We start from the raw sequence: 20,096 nt of genomic DNA, 5'->3' as shown, positions 1-20,096 counted from the left end.
CTTCTTTGGGTACTTTCGACCCATGAAAAACATATAAAAAAATGTCTAAGTTATATATATATTTTTTTAAATTCTCTTTACAGTAGTTAATAATACTAATAATAGAGATTTTAAAAAATGACATTGTTTATATCTTTTTTTTTATCTTAGCAAAAGTAGCCAATTTTTTTTTCGTATGGGAAAACAAATTAAACATTTACTTTATTTTAATTTTATTATTAATTATTGAAGTTCAAATATAATTAAGGATTTTGTGAAAATTTCAAGTGCTGTTACTATTATTAATTCGAGCAAAACAGGCCAAAAAAGTCATGTTTCTTGTACTTATATTAACTTTATTTTATTTTTAGTATTTGTTCTTATAGCGGCAACAGATATACACATTCTGTGAAAATTTCAGAAGTCTAGCTATAGTGGTTCTTGAGATACAGCCTGGAGACATATAGACAAAGAGAGACGGACAGACAACAAAGTCTTAGTAAACCCTATTACTAAGACTTCTTCCATGTTTTTAAATTGTTTAATAATCTATTTTCTACTCTCAGTTCTCACTTCTCACACTATGGCCGCGATCCCGCGAATGAATGACCAAAAAAATAAAAATAATAATAATCAATCGAGGAAATGGCAAAAACCGGTTAAAACCGTTTTAAGGATCAAAAACGAAAAAATCATAATGTTCTCAAAGTGTTCCGAATAGCGTTCCGTTCCAAACGAAACCGAAATATAATGTTCTTTAGGTATTTAAGGCGATAACATTTAGAAAAATATCACTTTTTTGAGCCCTGGTTTAAAATTGTAAATTAAAATTTTGGCGCCAAAAAGGATCTATAGTCTGTATGACGTCGCGTCGCTACTATTGACCATTGAGGTACTATAAACTGGAGAGAGCCTTTTAAACTTAGAATTCTAGTAATAAATACTAAGACATCACTGATCTCCATTATAATGGAGGTCATTGTAAGACATACAAATAATTATCCATATTTTGCCCATCCCCCGCAATCATCATAATTAAAATAAATACGGACATAGGTACCTTGCATAATTTTCTGCATTCATTGACTAAACAAATTGCAGCACCATCTTGACTTGTTTAAGTCAAAGTTTTTTTTAAAATGAAAATAAGGGGGCGACGAGCAAACGGGTCAAATGAAAAGCAACTTCCGTCGTCCATGGACACTCGCAGCATCAGAAGAACTGCAGGTGCGTTGCCGGCCTTTTAAGAGGGAATAGGGTAATACGGGAGGGTAGGGAAGAGAAGGGAAGGGAATAGGAGATGGGGATTGGGCCTCCGGTAAACTCACTCACTCGGCCGGTATTTTTATAACGACTAGAGATCGCCCAATGGTCGAAATTCGACCTTAGTGTCAACGACATTAGGAGTACTACCTAATATTTTGTAAAAATATTGACTATCTTTTTTTTTTCAACTCTTGTCTCTGGGACTTATCAGCGGGGCTAAAATGGTCACATTTAGCAATTCCTCTCAATCAATTGATGAATGAAGAAAGAATTATGAATTTAGCAAATGAATTGTCAAAACTGTCAAACTAACAAAATATGTCAAATCAGTACAAAAATACAGAAATGTATTGCAAGCAGAGTTATATTTTGCGATTTTAGAAAAATTAATCATATTAAGTATTATGATTCATATCATGATTATTCAAAGCGACCATTTTAGCCCTGCTGATCTCAGACTGGCCGTGTTACAAGCATTGTCTAATAGTATCTTAGGACTTAGATTCAATAAAAAAAATTCCATTTAATCCATTTTCAATTTGTCAACTTGTTGTCAACAGACTTCAACCATAAATAAAAGAGTTTAATTCGTTTGTATAGGCTTGTCACTCAAAAATCTGTCATTTCTCATGTGTGTGTGTGTTGTAGTGTGTGTAATGTTTTATTTCTTAAAAAACTGTATGTATAAAAGCATAATTTCAAAATAATATTAGTTCGATGCACTCCTTCACCATATAAACTATATCTGTGAAAAATTTCATGCACCTACGTTTCCCCATTTTTCGTAAAAAGGGTTAAGTACAAAGTTTTTCGTTCGCGTATTGATATTATGATGATGATGATATTTTTTGGTTATGTTACTAGATATCGATAAAAAAATACCGTTACCGTACGTTATATATTATAAGTCTATGGTTATGAAGCCCTGATTTTGGGCGCATACTGACATTTTTTTTTCATAATTTGCATTGGATGTTATGTTTTTAATCTGTATTTAAATTCTGGCAACACAGATATACGTCGTCAAAAAAGAAAAATGCCGCTGCAAAAAAAGAAAAGAATCGTAATGATAAAGGTAGGTATTTTGTTAATTTGGAATTTGGTTATTAAATATTTATCGTAACAAATGGACAGAAATGTTCATTACTTTTTCTTCAAACTGTATTTGTTCAAATTATTATAAATGCATTGTGTTTTAGGTTGGTTTCCTGCGTTGACAGTGGAGTTCACGTATTTCCCTTTAGAAGTCGAGTTTTGTTATCTAAAATGTTTGAAATGGTTAGTTAACCTTTTCTAATGCTAATAATAAAATCCGGCAATATTTATCTCATTCTAATATTGTCTATTACACGATAAAAAATGTACTCTATTTTCAGAATACGGCAGAACCGATGCAAGTGGACGTACCACTTGAAGATAATGAAAACAATGAAACTGAGTGTTATGTGGTCGAAAATCCGACATTAGATTTAGAAACTTACGCTGCGGCATATACAGGTTTCGCGAAATTGTACAGATTAATGTTTGTAGCTGATCATTGCCCTTCTCTAAGACTAGAAGCGCTGAAAATGGCTATATCGTATGTTATGACAACTTATAATGTAAGTCTCTATCAAACTCTACATAAGAAGCTCGCCGAGGCAATAGCATCCGCTGGCCTACCGGATGTGGCAGTGCAGATGGGATCACAAGATATTCCCGTCTTGGACACAATGTGGGTAGAATCCAAAACTAAAAAAGCTGCCATCAAGCTGGAAAAACTAGACACAGATCTCAAAAACTACAAAACAAATTCTATAAAAGAGAGCATCAGAAGAGGGCATGATGATTTAGGTGACCATTATCTCGACTGCGGAGATCTCACCAGTGCTTTAAAATGCTATTCGAGAGCAAGAGATTACTGTACTAGTGCTAAGCACATAATAATGATGTGTTTGAATGTGGTTAAAGTGTCAGTGTATTTGCAAAACTGGGCCCATGTTCTTAACTATGTGTCAAAAGCAGAGGGCACACCAGATTTTAATGATGTACATGGCAAAGATTCCAATCAAGCCATACTGACACGTTTAAAGTGTGCAGCCGGCCTTGCAGAACTAGCCACAAAGAAATATAAATCAGCGGCCAAACTATTTCTAGGTGCTAGCATTGATCACTGCGACTACCCAGAACTGCTGAGTAGTAATAACGTTGCAGTATATGGAGGTCTGTGCGCCCTCGCAACCTTCGATCGCTCGGAGCTCCAGAAGCAAGTAATAGTTAGCAGTTCTTTTAAATTATTTTTAGAGCTAGAGCCTCAATTGCGTGACATAATATTTAAGTTTTACGAATCTAAATATGCATCTTGCTTAAGGTTACTGGATGAAATCCGGGACAATTTACTTCTAGATATGTATTTAGCACCACATTTAAATTCACTTTACATGCAGATACGCAATAGAGCCCTAATACAATACTTCAGTCCGTACCTCTCTGCCGACATGCATATCATGGCTGCTGCATTTAATCGCACCGTAAACGCCCTGGAGGATGAACTAATGCAGCTCATTCTTGATGGGCAAATCCAAGCACGAATTGATTCACATAACAAGATTCTGTATGCGAAAGATGTAGATCAGAGAAGCACAACTTTTGAGAGGAGTCTCGCTATGGGTAAAGAATACCAACGGAGGACTTCAATGCTTATTCTTCGTGCTGCCATGCTTAAGAATCAAATACACGTGAAGGTAAGAAACCTGCATATGAATAATATTAATTTCATTATGTTGTAAGATAAGAGACATAATATCAGTAATTTTAATTTTTAATTAAGTATCAAAATGAAACATCATTCAACATTTAAGTTACTTCTATGGAGATACCTACGAATAATAAAAAATAAGGAAAAGTAACTCCGTACTCTCTACTCCGAACTCATACGTGGGAGAGCCATGCTTCGGCATGAATGGGCCGGCTCGACCGGAGAAATACCACGTTCTCACAGAAAACCGGCGTGAAACAGCGCTTACGCTGTGTTTCGCCGAGTGAGTGAGTTTACCGGAGGCCCAATCCTATTCCCTTCCCTACCCTTCCCTTCCCTACCCTTCCCTTCCCTACCCTTCCCTACCCTTCCCTTCCCATCCCTACCCTCCCCTATTACCCTATTCCCTCTTAAAAGCCCGGCAATGCACCTGCAGCTCTTCTGATGCTGCGAGTGTCCATGGGCGACGGAAGTTGCTTTCCATCAGGTGACCCGTTTGCTCGTTTGCCCCCTTATTTCATAAAAAAAAAAAACTCCGTCAAAAAACATGCTCCACCATTAGGGAATGCAATCTCGCTCTCGCGAGATCTCGGCCTTTTTAGCGAGATTGATCTCGGACGAAAAAAAGGCGAGATCTCGCGAGTTTGACGAGATTGCACTTGAGCATAAAAACGTCATATTTGAAGCGTGGACTGACACGGACAGAGTTGCGATCACGGAGTCAAAACAAAGAGGAGCTGGCCTAAGCAACCGTGCACTGTGATTCTCAACTAGGTCCTGAATTTTGACTTCTCGTTCTTTTGTTAGTTATAAAAGAACGTCACGTGGACGCCAGCTTCCACAGTAAAACTTTGGGTGCACGTTAAATGTCCTTTTGATTTTACGCATCGCGGACGTTTTGTGCGATTCAGAAGTGTAAACGTTATGATGTCCTCTAACGTGCACGTTAAAAAGTTACGTCGACGGAAATTTAAAAACATCTTCATATATTTCCATACATTTTACTCCCCTATATCGTTTTACCGCGGACGTCCACGATATTACCGCCACGTCCAAAATTATAAAAGCGCATTAGTAGAGAAGACTCGCTGTTTCTTTCATTTGTTATTTGATAAATAGTAGATACGTATTACGTATGTCAAAGTTTACTACTTAAAAATTATAGATAGATACATCAAACAATGTTTTTGATGCATAAAATTCTATTGAAATCGTGAAAATGAATGTTAATCTTAAAAGACTTATAATATATTTTTTTCGTAATTTATTCAAATATTGTGATTATTTGCAAAAAAAAAAACACCAAACTGCCAATCTCGCGAGATCTCGAAATTGGCGAGATCTCGCGGTATTGTATTCATAAACTCGCGGGATCTCGCTTGAGCCCCAATCTCGCGAGATTTGCATTCCCTATCCACAATACTTGTCAAAAAAGTGTACCTTAGGTACACATTTCAATACACTAGAGATCGCCCAATGGTCGAAATTCGACCTTACTTGCAATGACATTAGGACTACTTCCTATATTTTGTAAAAAATATTGACTTCATCATAGTTTTTTTCAATTCTTGTCTCTAGGACTCAGCTGATCTCAGACTGGCCGTTTAAGCATTGTCTAATAGTATCTAAAATTAAATAAAAAAAAACAACAATCCATTTTCAATTTGTCAACTTGTTGTCAACAGACTTAAACCATAAATAAAAGAGTATAATTCGTATGTATAGGCTTGTCACTCAAAAATCTGTAATTTTTCCTAGTAGTAGTGTCGTAGTGTGTGTAACGTTTAATTTGTTAAAAATATATATGAAAAAAGCATAATTTTAAAATAATATTAGCTCGACGCACTCCTTCACCATATAAACTATAATTGTGCGAAATTTCATGCTCCTACGTTTCCCCATTTTTCGTAAAAAGGGTTACAAAGTTTTTCTCTCACGTATTAATATATAGATTGCAATATTTAGGTGACCTTGAGCGGTACTAGCTGACGTTACATGACCGATCAAAAGGAACCAAAGAAGAAGGGGCATTTTTGTATGGGACCCGTACCCAAGCTGTAGCACGTTGAGACATATATCAAATGAAAGGGCTTGAAAGGTTATACATTTTATTGTATGACGAAAAATCTCTAAGCCATTGGAGAAAAAAGTTAATGAGGGTAGAAGGTAAGAAAAGGTCACAAAAAAACTGCCTGTATTATTGCATCAATTTATAGTGTTGCTGGTAAGGAATCATTTCTAGAAAGTAATCGTATCGACAAACTTGAGCAAAGTGTTGTATTTTACTATATTCTTTCATATTTTAAAGAAATGTATGAGAAAACAATAAAACCTTAAAGTCTAACCTTTCCTGGATTTTATCGTATATAATCACTTTGGAGAAATGTATAATTAGCAATATTAGCGAATGGCGCAATAATACGGAATGTTTTATTTTTTTCCGAAAATGAACAAATAACACCTGTATTATTGAATTAATTTGTAGTGTTGCTAGTAAGGAATAATCTCTTAAAAGTAATGATATATGGCAAACTCAAGGAAAGTCTTGTATAAATTCAATATATTACTTCATATTTCAAAGAAATGTATGAGAAAACAATAAAATGCCGAATGTCGAACCTTTGCCTGATTTTTTCGTTAATTATCACTTAGGATGAATTGTTTATAAATATCGCATGGTGCAATAATACAGGTGTTTTTTTTATTTTTTTAGGAAAAAAATAAAACACTCTGTATTATTGCACCATTCGCTAGTATTGCTTATTATAAACAATTTCTCCAAAGTAACAATATACGGCAAATTCCAGGAAAGGTCAGATTTTTAAGGTTTTATTGTTTTCCCATACATTTCTTTAAAATATGAAAGAATATACTAAAATATAACACTTTCCTTAACTTTGTCATATACGATTACTTTCTAGAAGTGATTACTTACCAGCAACACTATAAATTGATGCAATAATACAGGGTGTTTTTTTGTGATTTTTTCTTACCTTCTACCCTCATAAACTTTTTTCTCCCATGGTTTAGAGATTTTTCGTAATACAATAAAATGTTCAACTTTTCAAGCCCTTTAATTTGGTATGTGTCTCAACGTGCTACATTCGTGGGTACGAAGTGCCCCTCCATCTTCAAAACGGTAATAGTATGGGAGTTACGATTCCATACTTTTTATTATTCGTAGGGAGATACACATTTTTTTTTTTATTTCGTAATATTACCAAAATCTGTCATCTCCACACAGAAAGCAAAAAACTTTAAATATTGAAGTATAAAAGTAGCTATGATAGTATTTGGTACTAGGTTTATAATTTTAGACAAGTCAGTTAACCGATTCAGTGCGGATGACACGAAAGCCGTGTCATACATGTTTTTAACGTGTAGCGTATGACACGTGAGCCGTGTCATTTAAAAAACGATTGTATCTCAAACGGCGGAGTAATCGTTGAACACACAAAAAAAATACCACAGCCGAACGTATAACCTCCTCCTTTTTAGAAGTCGATTAAAAAAAACTTAACAACGAACTTCTTTAAATTTATCTACGAACGTATAATTTACATCGGAAACCCAGACCTATTTAATATACTAATTTTTCTAACTTTGAAACCTACAAAACGTTTGCTACATCTGAATAAAAAAATCGTTTGCCTGCCATTTTCAGGTTAATACTTAGTAAAACTACTCGAAATCAACTCAAAACAACGTAACATTCCGTTAACAATAATGGTTTGGGTTCAAATAAATAAAACAAGTTAAAAAACTCCTAAAAACCAAGAAAAACAATAAACCTTTTTGAACGTGGCGGGTGACACGGTAGCCGTGTCATCTACTTCTATGGCGTATGACGTATCACGAGACACGGCACGGCTCACGTGTCACGAGAATATTGTATGCCGCCACGGCTGAAAGTCTTCAAAAATGTGCGTCGCATTGAATCGGTTAAGTGACAAAGCTGTAATTTTGAACTTTATAGCAATAAAGCAAATAATGATAAAAAAGGAGGAGGGGGTACCCAGGTAGGGGCAGGAGTGGGCAGCTGCCCTACTGCTACCCTGCCCTGCTACCTGGGTACGCCCATGCTAGAGTAATGTCAGCTAAGTTATTTCTATCAGTGTGTTTTTATTTTTCCAGAATGTTGGCCGAGAAGCAGGCCCACAAAGCGGTGAAGCTCCAGGGTCCAGCACCAGTCTAACAGCACGCACCTTTGACACTGTGCCCTTGTGATAAAGTATCTGCTAAGCTTTTTTTTTACGTGACAAACTTAATGCAATGGTACAGCAGGCTCACACATTTTTATGATAGTGCTCTTTTAACATATTATGTTGTCATGTATAATTACTTTCTTATGAAGAAAAATGTTCACTGTCTAAAATTTTACCTTGAAACAGGTATGTATGGCACTGGCAGGGCTGTCTTTAACTTTTCTTTTGTCTAACAGAACACACAGAGTTTGTACAGCTGATGAAAGCATTTGCAACATTGTTTATATAATGAATTATAATATGTAACCACAAAATATTATGTCTACGTAATTTTAATTGTAATATTAAAAAAGTAAATGCAATTGCCCCTCTTTTTTTGCAACAATGGCATTTAAAAATCAGCTCTTAAGATTTAAGGTAGTGTAATAAACTCTGACACTCAGTTGTGTCTAAATAATTATTTTAAAAATTAAATAACTAACCAAGATACTACCCTCAGTAGTCTTTATTTTAATACATCATTTAATACATAGACAGTAATAATAATTATCAAAACATATTTTACTCTGTTTAAAATATATTGAGGAGAAACATACACGTAAATATGTTATAGCACTTGCTATGGTGCTTATTTTTTATTATAGAAAATATGCCAAGTCCCAAGTGGTATGATAAACAGTGACAACTATCTTAAATTAAAGACATTAGTGGATGAAACAGTAAAAAAATTCCCGTTTTTAGGGTTCCGTGGCCAAATAACGGAACCTTAACCTTATAGATTTGTCATGTCTGTCTGTCCGTCCGTATGTCACAGCCACGTTTCTCCGAAACTATAAGAGCTATACAATTGAAACTTGGTAAGTAGATGTAGTCTGTAAAACGCATTAAGATTTTAATATAAAATGGAAAAAATCATCAAACCTATGCGTGTGGGGTATCTATGGATGAGTCTTCAAAAATCATATTAAGGTTTCTAATACTTATAATTTTTTTCTAACCTGAATAGTTTGCGAGAGAGACTCTTTCAAAGTGGTAAAGTTTCATGAAATCAACTGAAATATAAAAATAAATCAAAAATCTTTTAATTTCATAAAAATAACCCTTATTGCTGCTGCGGAACCCTTCATGGGCGAGTCGAACTCGCACTTGGCCGATTTTCTTTTTTTTGCATAAATGGAGGCTTTAGAGCCGGGAAATTTATTTGAAATCAAATCACTGGATTTTATGTGTAGCCAGATGATGAAGTAGGTAAGTTACAAGGTGTGTTTAAATTATAAGGAAAGAAATTGGCCTTACGTTGTAAAATGTAAGTAAACCACCCGGTAAAGGTAGCCTTTCGAATCGAGCGTCTATCTCTATAGCGTCAGTGACGCCGCAATTGTGAAAAATGTATGGTTTGGGATCGAGCACAGCGACACAAAACACGGAGTCTGTGACGTCTCTGACGCAAAACCATACATTTTTACAATCGCGGCGTCACTGACGCTTATAGGCGCTCGCTTATTCGATCGCAGATTTAAGTCCGTACCGTACGCGCCCATTTTAGAATTCGTGGTATGAAATGACGTCACGAAATATGGCGCGTACGGTGCGGACACATTCATCTGCACCGTCATTTTTTCATACAACGAATTCTGGGATGCGGCGCAGACGGTGCGGGCAAATGTGCGATCACCTTTATTGTGATCTACAAAAAATATCAGTTTGAGCTGTGGTTTGAGCTTGATTGGCGCAAAAATATCTGTAGAAATGTTATGGTAAAATTGTTACATTTTTATTATTCTTCTTATTATAATGCAAAATACAACATTTAAGTATAGTTAACAGTGTTTTAATATTTACAAAAATATTATAATATTGTGTAGCTTAAGCTGCTTAGGTAGTTTTTTCAGTCCTCGAGCGACCGCAGGCTTACAATTTCAAGTTGGCCAACTAAATCGCATAGTATAAGGCGCTACTCACACACCTGCCGCAGGGGCAATCTAGGGTGCATGGCGGTTGTGGCGATATCGGGAGTATCTCTACACACTTGCCTGCCGTGCAGTGTTTCGGAGTAAGCTGAGCTGAGCACACGTATTGAGAATGGCACCCGTATTATCGACCAATCAAAACATTGGAGTAGCCTTGGCGCTTTCTGTGGTGCTACCTCAAAAAAAAAGGAAAAGGAGATACTGGGTGAAGAAATGGCTACTGAAAAGAAGTGAGTTATGCCACATGAATATTATAAAAGAACTGGAAGTAGATGACTTCAATAACTTTTTACGGATGGATTTTGACCCTTTTGAAGAGCTTCTTGCAATGGTGGCACCATTTATAGAAAAAAAAATACATACATGATGCGCTAGAGAACGATTAATGATTCCTGAGACTTGTTGAAACTGACTGAGAAATTGCCCCAATTGCGCTACACACGCAGCGACGGCAGGGACGACTTAGGGATCAAGGATGGTCTCGCGCCCCTGCCGCCCTGCCGCAGGGCCAATCCTCTAAATTGCCCCTGCATACCTACACACATCACAATTAAGGATGCAATTAAGGGTCATCCCCACTCCTACACCTTAGATTGCCCCTGCGGCAGATGTGTGAGTAGGGCGCTTATACCAATAGCTATTAGCGACTTATGAGAGCTCGCACATTTCATCCAACTAAATTGTACAACTAAATAATTGGACACCGCGATTCCTTTCCAATTGGCAATTACCTACATACTAAAAAGTTGTCCAATTAAATTGTGAAACTACGCAATTTATTTGTACGATAGTCGGCAAACTTAAAATTGTATATCTGCGGTGACCCCTACTTAGCATAGGTTACCAACAAACTTTAGATGTCTTTCCATATTTTAGCATTTCAGCTTTTTTATTTTTAACTGTCTTTCTCACTACATGCAATTGGATGAAGACATGTTGGACAGTTGCCATTTGCAACTCCAAAAGCTGGTGGTCTGCCTCCCTCACAAGCAACAAGCCACTGTAAAAAATACGTAAAAGATTAATGTCAGCAAAAATAACTTTATCATTATAATATTATTCTTAATAATATCTAAAGATGCTTCACAAATCACACCACATCAGTCTGACCCATAAAGTTAATAACCTAGCGGAATAGAGCAACAATCTCAAGCTGTCAAACGAAACCAAAATTGGTTTTCATCTGTGTGAAAAATATGTGTACGTATACACTTACACAAGCATGATTGAACATGATTTCTATGAGATTAAATTGTCAACGTGCGGCACGTGCCGACTGGACGTCAAAAAAAGAGTGCTGCTGTCATGTATCACGTCTCTTTTTAGCACGCAGTGTTACTGATAGTGACATCTCTCTTGATCGGGCCTTTCTTCTCTATTCCGCTAGGTATATTAACTTTATGGTCTGACCCCATGCTAAGTACCTGAAGGGCTTGTGTTACAGGTACCAGACAACATAAGAATTGTCTGACAAGTTAGAAATAATATTTAATACTTTTTTACAATGTCATATATTTAAGATTTTTAATATATGATTTTTACACATTTCGGTCGGGGGTCGCGAAGAACAAAACTTTTTGTTTTTCGCGACACCCAGCTTGAGTGCTGACCATGAAGCTAATACCACAGTATAGCAATATTAGTCCCTATGTCATATTGCTATACTGTGCTTTAATACCATGCGCTCAACTACTCATAAAATATTGACAACCTCTGTGAGGTTGTCAATATTTTATCCCAGCATTTGAAATTGATATTATATCATGACAGTAATTAATATTAATAATATTTATAATTTTGTTAGACCTCCATCACGTAAATGAAGACATGAGTGGATAAAGTGGATAAATAACAATTTGAAAACTGTTGTTTCGTTTTTGTATAGCTAGATCATGAAGCTAATACAAAGAGGAGCTGGCCTAAGCAACTGTGCACTGTGATTTTCAACTAGGTCCTGACGTCATCATTGCAGGCGGGGCTTAAGTCAGTACACTTTTAGCGTTTGTCAGGTTTTCTAGAACATTTTAGCATTCAGCGTTAATTATTCTACTTGACACTAGATGACCAGACCTTTGACAGATAATAAATACGTAAATGCGTATAATTTTGCACAAGTTTATTGCAGTTATTATACTTCAATACTAAAAACCATTATACACTATGTCTTAGGGGGGTATTACATTATCATTTATATTGGATCATTTCTATGATCATATATAGGATCCAATATATATGATCATTTGATCATATCTGCGTATTACATTATCATATTTCATTGATCGTATTTTACGTCTTATGTGGTTTCAATAGCCAATGGATAGCGCTATCGCTGACAGGTATTGACGTCAGGGTTACTAGATCTCAGAGAATTCGATTTGTCAAAAGACATCGTCATTTTAAATATGGCTTGTTTTTTGTTATTTCAGCAAGATTATCCAAGTATATAATTAGAAAAATAATTACATTATATTATTTGAAACATATTAACGAACAAGAAATTAAAAACTCTTTTTTATATTAAATAACTGGCAACACCTATTTCTATGACCGTATTGGATCCAAACTCTCAGCAAATGTCAAAAATCTATGATCAAGGAAGAAATGAATCATATGTCTATATTACATTATCCAATATCATTGACTCAATGATCTCGGATCCAATATATATTATGATAATCTAATATCCCCCTTAAACACATTTAAAACCTAAACCGTACATAAATAGCTTTTATTATCATATTACTTATAAAGCGCCATCTGTCGTCTTTGAACTATTTTGAACTTAACAAATATCCAGGGCCGTATATAGAATTAAATTATTTTATTAAGTATCGCAATGACAGTTTGTGTGCTAATGTTGACGCGCGTGGCTGACATTTGGCCAGCCGTAGGGTCGACAAACAAAAACTTTTTTATTTGCGGACATTTCTTTTAAGTTTTTGTTTTATGTTATATTATTATAGGGGTGAGGCCGCCAATTTTGCTGATATGACGCAGAAGAAAAAAGCGTAGCGTAGCGTCACAGTAGCGTTTAAAGTGACGAATAATTGTTAAGGTGTTCGTACAATGCAATACTATATTATTTTTAATATTTATATTAAACTAGCTGTCCCGGCAAACGTTGCTTTGCCATATAAAGTATTTCCGATTTCGCCCATATTATTTTATTGAAGTGACTAAATAAGTATGGCATCATGGCAACGTCCATCGCTATCCCGTCGCACAAAAAATTCATTCTGTCAATTCTATGTCAAATGTCATAACATTAAAAAAGTTTATATATTATTGTTTATAGTCTGTCAAGAAAGTCAAATGACAGACAGGAAATTTTTTAAAGGAAATAAAAAATATGAGAACTTTCATAATTCGAGATAAAAATGTGCAAGGTGACAATATTTAAAATGTAATAAGCGTTCTCTGTGAAAATACAAAGAAAAAAATACACCTTATAAGCGTGATTACCTTAGAAAATTTTCCCGCCTGTCATGACTTTCTTGACAGACTATATATTATTTTAAATTAAATTCCTTTGAATGTAACTGAGATGATGTTGTTAGTAGTGTAAAGCAGCCTCCACACGTTGGCCGTGTTTGCCGAACAGAAGGGGACGGCGCTATACCAGAAAGAAAGACGCAAATAATTCAATCTCTTTCTTTAGTATAGCGCCGTCCTCTTCTGTTCGGCAAACACGGCCAACGTGTGGAGGCTGCTTTAAACACGTTACAATTGTACATTCATTGACCATACAAAAATTATCAAAAACTAACGGTACTACGGAACCCTATATTGCGCGTGGCACGACACGCACTTGGCCGGTTTTTTCTTCTAAAGCTTCCATACCTAAGTATTTATTCATTTTATTCATAGTTCTGAACAAAGTAACTGTCGTCTTGTTAATTCCCTTTATTAATTTCGAATGAAATCCATGATTCTAAATATCAATATTTTGACAATGGAATCTTAATAGCGTCCAAACCATTAATTTAAATTATTATTTAAGGTCGACCACTAGGCGACCTCTAGTTTATGTAGTTAAGTACTTTACCTCTAGTTATTATTTATACGTGGGAGAGCCATGCTTCGGCACGAATGGGCCGGCTGGACCGGATAAATACCACGTTCTCACAGAAAACCGGCGTGAAACAGCGCTTGCGCTGTGTTTCGCCGAGTGAGTGAGTTTACCGGAGGCCCAATCCCCTAACCCCTACCCTATTCCCTTCCCTACCCTCAACTATTCCCTTCCCTACCCTCCCCTATTCCCTCTTAAAAGGTCGGCAACGCACTTGCAGCTCTTCTGATGCTGCGAGTGTCCATGGGCGATGGAAGTTGCTTTCCATCAGGTGACCCGTTTGCTCGTTTGCCCCCTTATTTCATAAAAAAAAATAACAAAAAGTGAAAAACCATTGGATACTCACCTTTATTTGGTAGCGTTGAGGAATTGACGAATATCTAAGCTGCTGGTGACGTTGAAGCACCAAAATGGTAGCGAATTACCTGCTCAACGCTACCGTAGCGTTGAGAAAATCATCTTATCTCTGTAAATAATACACAATGTGGTTTGTATTATAGCCCTAAACATGGCCCTTTTGACTACTTACATGATGCATTGATAGTTTTATGTGAAACAGTAATACTTACATTTGTGTCAAAAAAAAACTTCCTTTGAAAAAACTGTACACAGCCCGTCTGAGATTCAAATGTGAACTGTCGAGAAATGGCGGATATTACGAGATTTTCCATAGAATACGTAAAATCTCAGCGTTGCCACCTCCCGATTTTACCTTCCCTAACACCCAACGATAATAATAAATGGGTTTTATTGGTGACGTTTAAAAAGTGGGGTAAAATTGATGTTTCTAACGATTCATTTGATTTTAAAAGTTTATAAAGAAAGTTATCCTAAAATACTATAAGAATTAGATGAGGTTATAGCCATTTATATAAGGATTCATAACATATCCGATTTATCTTCAAATCTGCCATACTTACTGCTACAGCGACTCTTCCAAGGCGGATTGTATATTTTAAGCTATTTTCTTACCTTTTTTTATGTTTAATTGTAAATATATTTTTAGAGTATTGTTTGAACCGAAATAATTCTAATGCATGCTGAGTGCTTTGTTTTCTGCGTTAGAAGCAGTTTTCGAACATACGATAAACACAATACTTTTTAAAATACAAAGGGCGGAGAAAAATAATTACAAAATCAGCAAAAATTGGCGGCCTCGCCCATAGTAATTGATTAATAAAATAATAGCTGAATCACATTCATTGATAAAATATTACCACAAATCATTTTCATGAAAATTTTGGATTCGCTCAAAAATAAAAAATAAAGTACCTACTTTAAAACTGAAAGAGTTGAAGCTGGGGTTGACCAAAACAAGGTAATACCTTTAATGTACAGAATTGTTCGATTACTTACCTATTAACTAATGTTATCAGAATATTTTTGCAAACGCTACTTTTTTAGCAAACAAAGCTGTCATTGCGATCCCATTCTGATCGCACGTGGATTATCATCTTTCATGTACTTACCATCGAAGAAATTGATTCATAGCCCATAGGCTGCCTCCCTCCCCCCTACCCTATTACCTCTTAAAAGGCCGGCAACGCACCTGCAGCTCTTCTGATGCTGCGAGTGTCCATGGGCGACGGAAGTTGCTTTCCATCAGGTGACCCGTTTGCTCGTTTGCTCCCTTATTTAAAAAAAAAATGCCGTAAAGGGCCATAATCAATAATGTATTAAAAGTATTTAACTGAATAAGGATTATTGCCGTATTGGTTAAAATCGCTTCGAAAATTAGCCAATATTTGAAGTTAAAAGTAAATGACAAAAAAATGTTATTGTGGGATATCCTTATACGTATATACTATCGCGTTTTCTGTAGACCTTTTCAATGTGTACAATACTTGGTACATTATTTACATGAAGAATAGACCACGTGAAAGGACAATTATACCCGTGCGAAGCCGGGGCGGGTCGCTAGTTATTATGTATAGCTATTAGCTAGATAATGAAGTAGGTAAGTTAAAAGGTTTGTTCAAATTGAAACGGAAAAATATGTAGGTAATTGAGTGATGAATTTTGTAACATGCTTTTACAACATATAAGGGGTGAGCACACTGAGGCTGAGGGCTCATTGCAAAAATCCGCCTCCATACAATTTGTATGGAAGCGGAAATCCGCTGCGCTCCGACACAGTGTGCGATACGAACATACGATAAACACAATACTTTTTAAAATACAAAGGGCGGAGAAAAATAATTACAAAATCAGCAAAAATTGGCGGCCTCGCCCATAGTAATTGATTAATAAAATAATAGCTGAATCACATTCATTGATAAAATATTACCACAAATCATTTTCATGAAAATTTTGGATTCGCTCAAAAATAAAAAATAAAGTACCTACTTTAAAACTGAAAGAGTTGAAGCTGGGGTTGACCAAAACAAGGTAATACCTTTAATGTACAGAATTGTTCGATTACTTACCTATTAACTAATGTTATCAGAATATTTTTGCAAACGCTACTTTTTTAGCAAACAAAGCTGTCATTGCGATCCCATTCTGATCGCACGTGGATTATCATCTTTCATGTACTTACCATCGAAGAAATTGATTCATAGCCCATAGGCTGCCTCCCTCCCCCCTACCCTATTACCTCTTAAAAGGCCGGCAACGCACCTGCAGCTCTTCTGATGCTGCGAGTGTCCATGGGCGACGGAAGTTGCTTTCCATCAGGTGACCCGTTTGCTCGTTTGCTCCCTTATTTAAAAAAAAAATGCCGTAAAGGGCCATAATCAATAATGTATTAAAAGTATTTAACTGAATAAGGATTATTGCCGTATTGGTTAAAATCGCTTCGAAAATTAGCCAATATTTGATGTTAAAAGTAAATGACAAAAAAATGTTATTGTGGGATATCCTTATACGTATATACTATCGCGTTTTCTGTAGACCTTTTCAATGTGTACAATACTTGGTACATTATTTACATGAAGAATAGACCACGTGAAAGGACAATTATACCCGTGCGAAGCCGGGGCGGGTCGCTAGTTATTATGTATAGCTATTAGCTAGATAATGAAGTAGGTAAGTTAAAAGGTTTGTTCAAATTGAAACGGAAAAATATGTAGGTAATTGAGTGATGAATTTTGTAACATGCTTTTACAACATATAAGGGGTGAGCACACTGAGGCTGAGGGCTCATTGCAAAAATCCGCCTCCATACAATTTGTATGGAAGCGGAAATCCGCTGCGCTCCGACACAGTGTGCGATACGCGCATTCATTTCCATACAAATTGTATGGAGGCGGATTTTTGCGATGAGCCCTGGCACGGCCCGTCTCAGTGTGCTCACTCCTATAAAGAGCTCATATTGTAAAAGCATGTTACTAAATTCAATCACTTATAAACATAATTTATACAATCATAAAGGTTTACTATAAAAATGTTAGTTACCCACTTTGTCCACTCATGTCTCCAAATGTGAAACAGGTTATTGAAATTAAAACAATATTTGGCAATACCTGGTATAAACAAAATTTATGAAATGATACACCACAGTTAGGATTTTGGCACAGCGGTTGGGGTACACCTGGAGTGTCCACTAATTCTGCACAAAAACAGATACCACAAGTAACTTCTTCCTCTGTCAGTGGTTTAGACTCTTCTGCCATATGTTTTCCAACTTGTGACATATCTGATACATCTGTAAAGTACATAGTGATTGTGAGCTGTACCGTGTTAATCATATCATTATAGTATTTAACACAGGTAAAATGAAACTAAAATTTTACCAAAAATGTCCATAACATTTTCTACGATGCCTTTGTCATGATCCCATCTCATAAGACCTTTGTGTAATTTGTCCTGCCACATTTCTGACTGAGCGATGAGATGAATATTTGTTGCCAATCCATATTGAGTCACTTCTATGTGAAGCCATGTTCTTTCATCTGAAAATAGCAAGTTAATAAACTTTCTAATAAATATTAATTCTGGAAGATGCCAGTTATATTTATTGATAGATAGACGTTCCGCGTGGCTTCCTGGTATAGACTATAACAGGGGTTCCCAAACTGTGCGCCGTGGAAAGGCAAGAGGGGCGCCATGAGCCGAATGCCGATCCTCCATCATTATCCATAACCACAAATATTATATAATATGAATTATACGAAGCAGGCAGCTGATTAAATATTTGTTTATTATTAATTATTATTTACCTACTTAACCTAACTATAATCATTAAAGGTGTTTATTTATGTATCTTTTTGTAATTGCTAGGGAGAGTAGGGCGCCGTGACAAAAGATTGACTTGTAAGTGCGCCGCAGGCTGAAAAAGATTGGGAACCCCTGAACTATAACAAAAACTTACCAAGAGCGATTCTTCTATAATCATCCTTGAATGTTGGGTTAACAGGTTCCATAACAGTAAAATGTCGGTCGATGCTTTCTAATTCAGTAAGATAATTTTCTAAACTGTCAATGTATGTCCTAAATGCAGTAAAGATTTCTTCAACTGATTTATATTCTCGATCCTGTAATATTGAATGTGGAAGTGCCACAGAGCTTATAACCAGTTTTTGGGGTGCAACATAAGAAACATAAATTTCATGATGCCTTTTATTTACACTGTCTGGCAAGATACATTTTATGTCTCTTAGTGATTTACCAAATTCCAACCGTATATTTGATGGCAGATCTTTAATTTCTTGTATTAGTTGCTGATCAATTAATTCTGATGTTATCGATTCGGTTTCTTCTACTCTAGTATCTATAACTTTTATATACACTTGATGCAGGAATGTAAATAGAAGTTCTTGATCGTGATTTTGCAGTCGTAGAGGTTTATTATTCATTTTAATCTTAGTATATAGAACTTAGTCCTAATCTTTCTCTAATACATATTATCCAAAGAGAATGTCATAATTATCTTTCTGACCTTTCTGACGACAGTTTAAATAATACCAAAAAACGCTGGTATTATTTAAAAAATAAACTGTCAGTTCCTGCCTGATCTGGCAACACTGAGGCTTTATTTGAACGTGGCGAGAAATTTTTGACATATTGTGTTCAATTAAGCCATTGACTTTGACATGTTGTGTTAAATTATTTTAAAGAGTGGACTCGGCATAATGGTCTCTAGAGTCTGGCTAGCGAAAGATGAGACTGGAAAAAGGCGGCAAATTAAAAAAATCTACGTATGGCAACCTTGTCTATAGTCGGAATTATAGTTTTGATACTTGATTATTTATGACACTAATATTATATTTTAGTTTGGATAACTCATTTCAAGAATAAGTTTATTGTTGTTGTTTACTTAAATTTTATTTTGCAATACATTTCATTGTGTTTTGATTTTGACGAAAACTCTTGCATGTTTTTGTCGGAGTATATACATACATAACTTCTTCTTTATTACTTACCGTACATCATGAAATATATTACAAAATATAATTTAACCAAACAATTATCTTCATTTTCTTAAACTAAATTGTCACTACTGTTTCTAAGTTTAAATATAATTTAATTTAAATAATTTCATATATTACATTATTATTACTCGCAAGCATCATAGATTGTATTCATTATACTCAAATATGTTTATTTAATACATACTTGTACATGCCTGAAACTAATAACCCTCTCTTGCAAGTTGATTAAAAACCAAGGATTAAGGGGATATGAAAAAACAACACAGAAAATCAAAGGTTGCGGAAATTTTTTTCGCATTTTATATAAACATTCGAAAGGTTTTTTTTATAAAGTTTATTTACAATTGACTATAATATATAGGTGTCCTTTTTTTTGACAACTATTTGCCAACTTGCTGGTAGGGACACGATCCCATTGCTATAAAAATTTTGGGGCTTCTAATGAAAAAACTGCGACAAGTGGTTTTGGCAGTCCTCTTGTGATGTCAACCTGACACT

At 35.5% G+C, this 20,096-nt stretch overlaps 2 protein-coding genes across 4 annotated transcripts; one reads left to right on the top strand and one right to left on the bottom strand.

Annotated features, from left to right (window-relative positions):
- Positions 1-316: 316 nt before the first annotated feature.
- Positions 317-19,123, bottom strand: LOC121738631 (E3 ubiquitin-protein ligase FANCL). 3 transcript variants are annotated; one of them, XM_042130821.1, is made up of 5 exons: positions 18,539-19,123; positions 17,961-18,119; positions 17,691-17,872; positions 11,052-11,157; positions 317-332 (listed from the first exon to the last, which is right to left on the bottom strand). In XM_042130821.1, the coding sequence occupies exons 1-4, from the start codon at positions 19,020-19,022 to the stop codon at positions 11,053-11,055; spliced, it is 930 nt and encodes a 309-aa protein (XP_041986755.1). In that variant the 5' UTR covers positions 19,023-19,123; the 3' UTR covers positions 317-332; position 11,052. The 3 variants fall into 3 exon arrangements, with proteins under 3 accessions (XP_041986755.1, XP_041986756.1, XP_041986757.1); XM_042130822.1 differs by lacking the exon at positions 317-332 and having other exon boundaries at positions 10,861-11,157; positions 18,539-18,701; positions 18,836-18,924; XM_042130823.1 differs by lacking the exon at positions 317-332 and having other exon boundaries at positions 10,861-11,157; positions 18,539-18,701; positions 18,847-18,876.
- LOC121738628 (COP9 signalosome complex subunit 1) lies at positions 2,271-8,549 on the top strand. The gene is made up of 4 exons (XM_042130816.1): positions 2,271-2,320; positions 2,445-2,523; positions 2,622-3,968; positions 8,117-8,549. The coding sequence occupies exons 2-4, from the start codon at positions 2,512-2,514 to the stop codon at positions 8,207-8,209; spliced, it is 1,452 nt and encodes a 483-aa protein (XP_041986750.1). The 5' UTR covers positions 2,271-2,320; positions 2,445-2,511; the 3' UTR covers positions 8,210-8,549.
- Positions 19,124-20,096: the final 973 nt, after the last annotated feature.

Source organism: Aricia agestis, chromosome Z (genome assembly GCF_905147365.1).
Source record: "Aricia agestis chromosome Z, ilAriAges1.1, whole genome shotgun sequence".
Classification (NCBI taxonomy): Eukaryota; Metazoa; Arthropoda; class Insecta; order Lepidoptera; family Lycaenidae; genus Aricia; species Aricia agestis.
This window is presented reverse-complemented; position numbering and strand designations above follow the sequence as displayed.